At 39.6% G+C, this 10,964-nt stretch overlaps 1 protein-coding gene across 4 annotated transcripts; it reads left to right on the top strand.

Moving 5' to 3' along the window:
- The first annotated feature begins 2,109 nt into the window (after positions 1 to 2,109).
- Positions 2,110 to 9,630, top strand: LOC116262898 (RNA demethylase ALKBH10B-like). 4 transcript variants are annotated; one of them, XM_031642436.2, is made up of 9 exons: positions 2,110 to 2,265; positions 2,383 to 2,462; positions 2,688 to 3,549; positions 4,919 to 5,025; positions 5,194 to 5,311; positions 7,651 to 7,770; positions 7,849 to 7,961; positions 8,044 to 8,198; positions 8,745 to 9,630. In XM_031642436.2, exons 3-9 carry the CDS (start codon positions 2,841 to 2,843, stop codon positions 9,238 to 9,240), a joined length of 1,818 nt encoding a protein of 605 aa, XP_031498296.1. In that variant the 5' UTR covers positions 2,110 to 2,265; positions 2,383 to 2,462; positions 2,688 to 2,840; the 3' UTR covers positions 9,241 to 9,630. The 4 variants fall into 4 exon arrangements, with proteins under 4 accessions (XP_031498296.1, XP_031498294.1, XP_031498295.1 ...); XM_031642434.2 differs by having other exon boundaries at positions 2,383 to 2,473; XM_031642435.2 differs by having other exon boundaries at positions 2,117 to 2,462.
- Positions 9,631 to 10,964: the final 1,334 nt, after the last annotated feature.

The following is a 10,964-nucleotide window of genomic DNA, read 5'->3' as shown; positions in this document are numbered from 1 at the left end:
AGAGTTGTGGATAGAAAATGAGACATCCGGGTAACTGCTTTTACTTTGAGCCAATTTTAATTGTCAAAGAGTTTCAAAGTCATTTGACATTGCTAAGCACAAAAGATAAACCATCTGAATTGGCATGCTTTTGCTGATGTGACAAAAAGATTCATGGCAAAATCCACACTTCATCAAACCAATGATCCTAGGCAGACTTAAAATTGATACTCAAGATCCTTGTTTTACTTTGTTGCATGGAGAAAGGTCATGTTTAACATCAAAAAAGGAGAGTCAAATCTTAAATTCACGGTTCTCAAATCCTGAAGATCTCAAATCCGAGGCTACCAAATGCCCCATTAGTGGATTCACTAATTCTAGGACTTGGGATTTGATTCTAAGTTGCCTTAACCAACATCGCCCATGGCTACTACTTCTTATTCTTGATAGGTTCCTGTATCACAACTGTGTGGGCCTGATTGTGTTGCAAAGTGACCAAGTTCATGTTGGGCACCTCACTTGATAGTAGCACCATGTGCTCATCTCTGTCTTCCACATTCACTCATTTATGAAACTTGTCTAAAGTTTTAAAGTGGTTCACTGAATCCAAAAACATGAACCCTAAGCTATTTAATAGCCATTCTCACGAATCAATACTCAAATTTTATGAACTTGTTTGAAGACTCACCGCCTTAAAACTCATGATTAATCTCCAAAACAAGATTCAACCAAGTACATATAGAAATTTATCATTATATCAAGGTGTTACTAGAGTACAAAATTTTGAACTCGTTGAAGACATTTAAGGGCCTGTTTGATGTCAAGAACAAAGTATAAATGTCCCATGAATCTACCCTAAAATTATAGTAGATTCTTATAACACTGGAACAAGTGTCTCATAAATCTACCTTAAATTCGTGAAATAATCATTTGTTGTTCCTGATATCAAACGGCTCCTTAACATTTCTAATAGCAACCCATGTGGTTTGGTGTAACTGGTTTGGCTTCTTGGAATGACAAGAATACATATCTAGACGACATGAAGGAAATTTAAAAAATGATTTACAAGGAGATATAATGACTCGAGATTTCTTTTAATCGATAAAAACAAGCTTGTATCTTGCAAAACATTAAGCATTTTTTAAATAATGTAAAAAACATTTTGCAATATCCAAAATAACAAAGAATATTAGCAAAAGTATGTTTAGGCATCGATACCTATGTTGGCATGTCGACATGAATTAAAAAAATTGTACTCATGGTGTACCACGTGACACACATGGCAAGTCATTTACTTTGAAAGACATAGCTTTGTTGGTGGATGAAAGTTACACATGATCTGACATTTATTTATAAAACAATAACTCACATTTGGACCTAAGAATGATTGCCCATCTTATGTCAATGGTCTTGGTTTGTCTCAACAGTGGACCCAGATACTACTTCTTGCCAGGGGCAGAACTAGAAAATTTATTTGAAAGAGACCAAAATACTACTTAAATCTTTTTTTTTTTTTTTTAATCTTTGACAAGATGCTTGGTTTCTTCTTCTCCTAATTAAGAATGCTAGAAATAAGAACTCTTGTTCCTGGCATTTTAGGGGACAAGGAAAACAAATATAATCCCTAGAAGGCTTGCGTTTTCACCAAGAACAGATCATCTGCTAAACATAGAGCATTTGTTTCCTTGACATTTGGGGGATCATTAGAGCCCAAGCAAGGCGTGTTTCCCATTTACATTTGATGTATAACTAAAAGGACCTCTACCATCTAACAATCAAGCCCTCCATTGTAGATGGTGTTCTTTGAGATTTTGGTGACCATTGAATTATTCGATCATGATCTATCTACATTGTATAATTAGGAGTATGTTTTGAGTTGTTTTTCTAATAATAAACCAATTTTGTCAATAGCAAAGTGGGGATCGGCCCTCAATCTAGCAATTAAATTTTTAGATTAAGATGGTATTTTCATATTGAAAAAGGAAAATTTATACACTTTTAGAAGTTACCATTTACCAGTAAGCTCGGTCAACTGGTTTCATGTCGCAAAATTTCTTGACATGAACCCCATTGTCGCTAGCAACTATTGGATTTGGGTTTAGTTTTACCGTTGCCTTTTTATCCTAAGCTGAAATGTGATGGCGGCATTGGAAGGATTTCCTCGCACTCTCGTTCTCTTCCTCTGCCGAGCGGAGTGCCTGAGCAAAGCAGACGCCGTCCGCCTGTGTAGCGAGGCTTTGGCGTGGTCTTCGTCTCTCCCTCCCTGAGCTAACTATTTCTGTCCTTGTACTTCCTCTCACTCTCTTGAGCGGCGCGTTCCGACTTCTGAGACGGCCCATTCATTTACTTGTTTATTCTACTTAACGTATTGTGCATTTAATTTGGTGGTGGTGGTGGACCCAGAAATCGAAGCCGGAAGCAGTGGGGCTCTGGATCAACGGGGGAACGGAGACACTTGAGCAGTGCAGCAAGTGTTGCTTGAGGTGTCGTTGAGGTTAATTTCCCTTGGATTTCGACGTTTTTTTTTTTATCATCAAATTGGGCTGTTTGGTGTAGTAAATCTGCTTTTGGATACTTCGTTCCAGATCACGATTGTTAGTTTCCTGGGGTTTCTTGACTAATTTAGTCTTACTCGAGCCTATTTTGGAGTTCGAACTTCGAAGTTATTGAGATTGAAGTCGTTAGAGGGTGTTTCTTTTTGTTTACAGATTTTTTCGGCCAAAGATTGGTGTTAAAATTTTCCGAGCGGTCAATATTGGCTCTGGCTGTCGAGAGATTTTAGGTTTTAGAATCTTGGGTCTTGTATTCAAGGCGAGGGGTCTCCTAAAATGCGGTTGGCTTAGCTTCAACCTCCGCTGACCATGCCGACCGGAGATGCAACTGTCAAGAGTCCTGTGCGCGTCGCCTGTCCGGAAAAGATGCAGTCGCCGGGCGGCAATGACACCTATCAGGAGCAGTGGCTTCCAGATGGGAAGGACGCGTTCATCTTATGGCTTCGTGCTGAATTTGCAGCGGCTAATGCCATCATTGACTCCCTGTGCTATCACTTGAGGTGCATCGGCGAGCCCGGGGAGTATGAGGTTGCATTCGAATGCATTCAGCAGCGGCGGTTTCCCTGGACTCCTGTGCTCTATATGCAGCCGTACTTTTCCGTGGCTGACATAATGCAAGCTCTTCAGCAGGTTGCCAGCGGGAAGCAGACCAGGAATGCCGATCCACCCACCACTCCGGGATCCTTCCCTTATCCCAAACTGGACAGGGAGAAACGGACTCTGCAGATTGCTGGAGGTAGACGTGGGAACAAGAGCACTGGCGCAGGGCATGTGAAAGATAACCATTCCGTAGCGGTGGACTCACAGAGCCTCGACCATGAATCATCTGCATTATCCGCTGGCGTAAAGGAGGGCTTGGAGACTTCTGGAGGCAAAGGGGGTCAGATTGGTGGTGCATTTAGCGGACCAAGTTTTATCTCGTCTGAGAGCAATGAAGGGACCGACACAGAGCGGGAACCAAGCAGTAGAGAGGTGGCATTGGAAGTCAGTGGGATAAACTCGGGAGATGAGAAAGAAGGTAACCCTCGGAGCGTCCGGGATTCAGGACGATTCGTTCTTGCGTGCATCATACGATCATTAGGATTGTATCATCGAAATTATAAATTTCCGGAAAACAATTATCATTAGGAATCGTTATTCCACGTGCTTCCTTAGCCCGATTTAGTTCTCACCTTTTAGCCAGGAAGATATTGTTTGTGCGCCTACCTATGTTATAGTATATAAAGTTGTTGGTGAATTTTCTCAATATTTTTGTATTAGTATCCACTGTCAGGAATGGAATTCATGATACTTTTACTCATGCTTCCTGTTCACGGTAGATCTAGGAAGTCCTCAGGCTGATTGCTACAAAGATGGATGTTGCTCTTATGGGTATTAAATGCAGTAGTGGAGGTCTCAGATGACGCCACATTTCCATTTGTTGTGGAAGGTATGCCTACTGTAGTAACGGATACACAAAAAGCCGAGCTAACTGGACCCTGGCTGGTCTCTGCTTTGGTTCGTCCATTTGCATAATGGGATCGCCAGATAGATACTTTTTATAGCTCGGACATCTTCTTTGAGCTCGGTTATGCTTAGCAAGCAAAATGAAAGGTTCCACCTCATGCCCCCTTTTCAAAGTAATGGTTTATTTTTTCTTTTAAACATATTTGCCTGCTACAGATGAATATATCTTGGTCAGCTAATTTGAGCTCCAGTTAAGATCGTTCACTTATGTGAAATCAGCCAAGCCAAGCGAGCCAGTGTCTGACTCATTTGGGCAAGTGGCCTGAACTTGAATGGCTGAGGATTGGATTTAGCTAGGTTCACGTTCAATTCTACTACATAAGTTCAAGTTCATTTAAATGCTAGAGCAAGGTGGAATGGATTTGTAGTTATCGATATCTTTTTCCTCTTTCTAGCAAATGTAGAAGATAAAGATTAGCAGTTCACATAATTATTTAATTTGGACCTCATTTGTTTTACATGAAAAGGTGAAATTGAATTTGTATTTTTAGATTATCATTTATCACCCTCTTTACAAAGCTTAGTTTTTCTGTGCTTTCACATAAGATATCTCCCAAATATGTCATAGCAATTTCACTTTTATACTGCTTTTCTTCATGAGATATGACCATGCGTCCTTCTCAAACAAGGTTCTTCATTTCATCTAGTACATCTTGTGAATATTGTAGGTGACTCCTGCAGTATTTTGTGTACATCTGTACTGAACTCATGTTACTTACAAGACTTTTTGTTGTTTCAGAACAAATTCATATTATATGAACTTTTCTTAGTTAGGTGTCATCTATCTCCACAAGTCTCATTTCTACATCTATTAGAGCATTTGGAATGCAGTGCATTGATAACAAGTTTAGTCCACATATCGACATTTTTATTGCTTTCAGGACATCAAAAGGATGGTGTTAATGCTAACAGGGAGCAGAATGAGAAGCAGAATAGTGTTCCAGCTCCTAAGACTTTTGTGGCCCTTGAAATCTTAGACGAGGAGGAGGTAGGATCTTTGTCTGAACTCTTAGTCTCTAATAGTCCTTCTGTAATTTTGATTAGGTTCTACGATCCCAATAGTCAGCTGCATCAACTTCTCGATGACATCTTTTTCTTTCCTGAGACACAGGCTTTAGCTACGCCTGATCAATAATCATGTCTTCCCTATGGTTAGGTCAATGTTGCTGAAGGACTTGAACTATATGAAGAGCTTTTCCATGGTTCCGAAGTCTTGCAGCTTCTTTCATTTGCAAATAAGCTTAGATCTTCTGGTCAAAGAGGGGAGCTTCAAGGTAAATTAGTTTTGGTTTTCTTTCTTCTTCTGTAATCTCTTCTCCTTTCTTAATTGCTTCCAAGTTGTTCAATGGTTCTTTGCTTTTTTTCTTTCAGTTGATTTCGTGCAACTGAATAGAATGCTATAATAACTTCTTTGATATTTGTCATTGCTGTTATTGTTAACAACTTTGTTTCCGATGAAGGTGTACTTTTTGAGGGTACAGTTGTGCTGGACTTCTAATACTTATTGTAGGCCTGGTGCTTTACAATAATCATTAGGCACAAAATCTATAACTTTTCCTAGGACTTTGTTTTGGCACAGTTTAATTGAAGGTTTTTTTTTTTCTTTCTCACGGAACTTCACCACAAAAGGTGGGGTCTGCACATTTTTTATTTCTCCTAGTCAAAATTTTAGTATGGAGCAATTTTTTTGTGAGATGTATCTTTTTTGCCTAAAAGGCAAGGTACGTCTTCTAAAAGGAAGGAAAATGTTTTTGCCTAAATTTTTTGTTTCCAAATAAAATTTTCTAAGGCAAACTTTTGCCGTCAATCAGACAGCCCCTTGGTGACTTGTTTGGGCCTGGCTTTGCTCCGGTCAGTTCTTTAGGTGGTACACCAGTGTGCTAGTAGGTCAAGTGTGCCAGGTTAGGAAGTCTACCGTCAGCTGGATGCTTGCATCTACTACTTATTTTATATTGGTTATTTATTTATCAACTTATTTATATCTAAACTTTGGTTACTCTTAAATGCACCTATGTCTGACAGCTGGAACCTATCTAGAAACCTACATATCTATGTTAGGGAAATTAAGATAAGCTCTTAAATCACATTTTTTGATGTGCAAATAGGAAGTCATAAGTTACAAAATTTTGGAAAACTGTTTTTAATAATATTACAAAGTCCATACTGTACACTGGAAAAGGCTTGATTTTAAGAGTTGGTTCCTAAATTTTTGTCATGGATATCAAACTTTCATGTGGTTAAGTTGTCAAAAAATAGTTGCGAGTATGAGTAATATTTGCTATCTCTATGCGTGTTAGATATCATTGATGTCATGACCAGTTAACTCTGCTGAATAAAAACACTTCAAAGTATAGAAGCATGAAAACCAACAAAGGGAAAACAATTTTTTTGAAAAGAAAAAAAAAAAGAAAAAAAGAGACCAGTATATATTAGCTTCCACTCAAATTTTGGTCCCAGCTGACAGCTATAGTCAACAAAACACGTGATACTAACTTGCATGTCTAAGGGTCTAAAAGTCAACATTTCTCTGTCTTTGTGATCTGTTATTTATATTAAATCCATTAAAATAAATGAGTGAATGAGTGAATAATGCATTCCTAACGAAGTCCATCCAATATACATTCACAGATACACCCACACATGCACCCTCACGCACACACACCCTTTCTGCACCCACACTCATATGGCATAGCTTATAGATCACATACTTCTTTTAGTGGGTTATTCTTTTATTAAATGAAAATTAATGTTATTTGCTCCAGGTTTTTCCAAATGCTTGAGCTTGGGTAACTGGCCCTTTACACACATGCACCTTACTGATTTTCTCTGAATATCTTCATCCCATTAGTTGGTTTCTCCTCATTTGTTTTCCTCTGGGTTGGGCATTTTTTTTATTTCTTCTCCTGCGGCTATACAATTACCTACGTTTACAATTAGCATCTAAAAGAATTTAGAAAACCATGAAAAATTTATATAATCATTGTATTATCTGGCTTTGCTTGGTTTAGTTTGAGGCTTTGAGGACCTACTCTTCCATTGAAAAAATGGTGCGAGTTACTACCATAACCGTCCAGCTTAAGGGATTCTCTTTTCTTCCCTTCATTCCTGTTTTTGCTTCTTGACTCTCATTTGCCATGACTTCCTCTTTAACATAATGAGGCAAATGGGTAAGATTCTCATGTCGGTGTATTCTACTGAGCTTTGTGACAGATTAACTCCAGTATCTTGAGGTCTGATCGTAATAGTCCCTTTCCTTTGTGGTGAACAAAATCATATTCCATCAAACACAGTAATAGTAATGAAGCTGACAAATGAATAAAAAGTGAAGTGTCTTTGTTTGAAACGAGAACCATTAAGGATATCTCACAGAATGCCTTTTAAGGGCTACACTACTTTTACGCTTTTACTTGATTAAATTATTTGGAAAGTGACCTATGCTTTGATGATCTGTATTATTGTAATATGACTTTTCAATCCATAAATACGGATCAAGTATATCCTTTATTTATTTATTTATTTATGGTTCTAACTTTGAACTTGCATTTAAACTCTCTCTTCTAGCAAAATATTTTCATTGTGTAAATGGTGGTTACTGGGGTATGACAACATGCAGGACAGACATTTCTACCTTCGAAGAGGCCCATGAAAGGTCGGGGAAGAGAAACACTCCAGTTAGGTATCCCGATCATTGACAAACCTCTAGAAGATGACAATGAACCTGCGACATCCAGAGGCAAGTTTTTTTATTCATCAATTGTTTATCATATAAGTGGAAGATGTTTTTGAAGTGTGAAGCTGGTTGGTGTTGCAGACTGCAAGACGGAGCCTATTCCTGATGTGTTACAAGATATTGTTGATCGTCTTTTTCAACTGCAGCTGATTAGTGTAAAACCAGATGCTTGTATTGTTGACTTCTTCGATGAGGTGAAACATTTTAGAGCTTTTGGTCTGCTTGGAGCATGAATGCCATAGAAAAGTTCTAAGATCCTGAATAATTAATTTGCAGGGAGACCATTCTCACCCTCATACATGCCCACCATGGTTTGGCAGACCGTTAAGCAGTCTGTTCCTGACAAAATGTAGCATGGTTTTTGGCAGGGTGATAAGCATAGAACATCCTGGTGACTACAGGGGTTCTCTTGAGCTTTCTCTGCAGGCAGGGTAAGCAGTTGCAGTTTGTTTCATTTGTGTTATGTGCTATATAATTCATTGTATTTAGCTTTGCTGCCTTTTTCAAATATTGATATTTCTTTAGCTATTCGGTGAGTGGGATTTGCCAGTGTCTCTTCAAGAATCTCCTATAGCAGTCACAAGTTCTGAAATTTATTAGACCATAAGAACCAAACGTCAGCTTTTCCAGGACCCAAAAAGGCCCTGAAATTGTTCAATGGTAACTCTGGTGCTATTTATCAACAACGTTGGCTGCATATTGATCGCCTTTAAGTGGCTGACTTTAGCTGGATATTTGTCAAGTAATGATCCAATAAGTTATAAGACAATCTTATTGCCACAGATAATAGGATGAAACACGTCTTGGTGATGTACTTTGAACAAGGTTACTGGTCTATTATTCATATGTGGATAGTATCATTGATTCCTATTCCTTCTGCGAAACTGATGGTGGTAATTGCGTGTACGTCTTATGATAAGATTCTTATGATTTCATAGGGTGCTTCTGTATTGGTATCTCATGGTTCCTTGTTGCAGAGCTCTACTAGTTATGAAAGGAAAGAGTGCAGATTTTGCTAAGCGTGCAATTCCTTCAATTCGAAGTCAGCGTGTTATTGTCACTTTCACCAAGGTTCAATCAAAGAACATGCTATTTGCCGATGGGCCACACCTATCATCTGCAGCAGCTAGGCCAAGGGGAGCAGCATCTCCTCGGCTCCTGAGCATGGTTCGACATCCAGGTCCCAAGAACTATGGTCGAGTTCCGTCAACAGGAGTTCTGCATGTGCCTTCTGTTAGTCCACAGCATCTGCCCACAAATGACATGCAGCCGATCTTCTTAGGTGCACCTGCGGCGCGGTCAGTGCCTTACGCACCACCTCGAATGACTGTACCTGAGGCCAGTACTACAGGACTGCCCTCAGCTGCAGTGGAGGCCGCGCAACCTAGAATCCCGGCTTCTGGTACTGGAGTGTTCCTTCCACCGGCTGGGACTGGTCAACCACCACTGCAACAGCTAGAAGGTGAAGTTTGAGGTGAAGCCGATTCACCGGTGGAAGTGAAGTGTGGAACCTGCAAATCTACAGAGTTCATTGACTAATGGCCTGCTACCAGAGAGATGTGAGAGTAAATGTAAAGAGAATTCTGATTCAGGAGAGAATGTCTAGGGCAAAACCGAGGGATTGACTGGGAAGTGGACGGATATGGAGAATTTAGCCTATCTGGGTATGGAAGAGAGTAAAGAGGAGATGGATGGTGTTGGTGAGACGAAGCTCACTGGCAAAGATAAACGGGTCATCTAAGTGAGGGAGAACTCAAGCATTTGCCAACGCCATTTTTTAGCGTTTACCTAGGGGTGCTTGCAGAACGCTGTAATCTATGAGTTTGGGGAGCGAAAGGGAAATTGCATATATATATATATATATATATATATATATATATATATATATGTATGTATATATATATATGTATGTATATATATATATATATATAAAAGGAATGAAACTTCCAGCCTTGGTTTTGCAGTTTAAGGAATGAATGAAGCTTCCAACCCTCTCTCTCACTCTCTCACTCTCCCCCCTCCAGAACCAAAGTTGAAAGAGACGAGGATCTTCCTCGTGAACTCCCATACTGTATCCCTTGGATTTAGTGGTGTAGATTGAAACTGGAAATTTGAAATCTGCAGCCGGAGTGAACCTTGGTTCAAACAGTGGGGTCTTGATCCTTTTGTTATCTGATCAACTAATCAAACGCACCCTGCAAATCCCTCTTGAAATTCCTTTTCATCGGTGATGGCGGTGAAACTCAACAAATTTTCTGGACGTGCCAACTTAAGAGATACACATTGATCAGGCCGTCCTTTTGGATGCGTTCTGAAAATTCCTCACCTGCCCATGGAGTTCTCTTTATTGCATCAGTTTTGTGTTGAAGGATGCCGATCCAAACCAATAGTATTTAACTCCCTTATTCAGCTTGAAACCTTAAGCTTACTGCCTAGCTATTTATACAGAGCCCTCTTTTGAGCCTGCAATTTTTGTTTTGGGCGTTCTTGTGAAAATTACGAATCCAATCATGAACAGACTCCACATAATGATTGAGATTTTCATGATGATTGTTATGGAAGATAATGCTGTTCAGCAAGCGTAAGCATGAACGCGGTTGCAGTCTTATTTTGAAGAGGTCCTTTACCATGGGCATTTCCCGTGATAGACACCGAGTTTAATTTATCTCCAAAAGTGTCTTCATCAACAGCCATTTAATGGGGGCGGCGTATTAAACCTTTATTGCTTACCTGAGAAAAATCTTCGTGCGTTGCAGCAGAGAAAACCAGAGGGGCCTGGACATCCCTGGATCTCCATGAGAAAAAAAAGAAAAGAAAAAAAGGTTACAAATTTTTTATTTTTAGAAAGATCCAGCGAACCCACCTTCCCAGAATTTCTTACAATATAAAAAGGATCCCAGAGGATTTTGCATAACCTGATGTTGAAGCAAAAAATTTACGAAGAAATCGTGAGAACTGGAACCGTACTTCATTGCTTTGGCCATTCTGAAAGAAAGAAAAACAAAACCAAACTTCGAGATGCACCATGAAAGCGAAACAGGAAAAAGGTAGCCGCCGACCGCCTCCTCCTCGCACCCACTCTCTTTCTCTCCACAAATACCAGCGACTATTCCAGCGTACGAGTGAGTCTGGTGATTGTTTCTTGACGCTTGTTTTTTCGAGCAAAGGAGGGGCTACCCATTATCGTGTAGTGAGAA

This window comes from Nymphaea colorata, chromosome 10 (assembly GCF_008831285.2).
Source record: "Nymphaea colorata isolate Beijing-Zhang1983 chromosome 10, ASM883128v2, whole genome shotgun sequence".
Lineage (NCBI taxonomy): Eukaryota > Viridiplantae > Streptophyta > Magnoliopsida > Nymphaeales > Nymphaeaceae > Nymphaea > Nymphaea colorata.
This window is presented reverse-complemented; position numbering and strand designations above follow the sequence as displayed.

Excerpts from the sequence above, each read along its gene's own strand:
- LOC116262898 (XM_031642436.2), top strand. The coding sequence starts at position 2,841 with ATGCCGACCGGAGATGCAACTGTCAAGAGTCCTGTGCGCGTCGCCTGT. Across the intron at positions 5,312-7,650 it reads TCAAAGAGGGGAGCTTCAAG|GACAGACATTTCTACCTTCG; the intron begins GTAAATTAGTTT and ends GACAACATGCAG. Across the intron at positions 7,771-7,848 it reads TGAACCTGCGACATCCAGAG|ACTGCAAGACGGAGCCTATT; the intron begins GCAAGTTTTTTT and ends TTGGTGTTGCAG.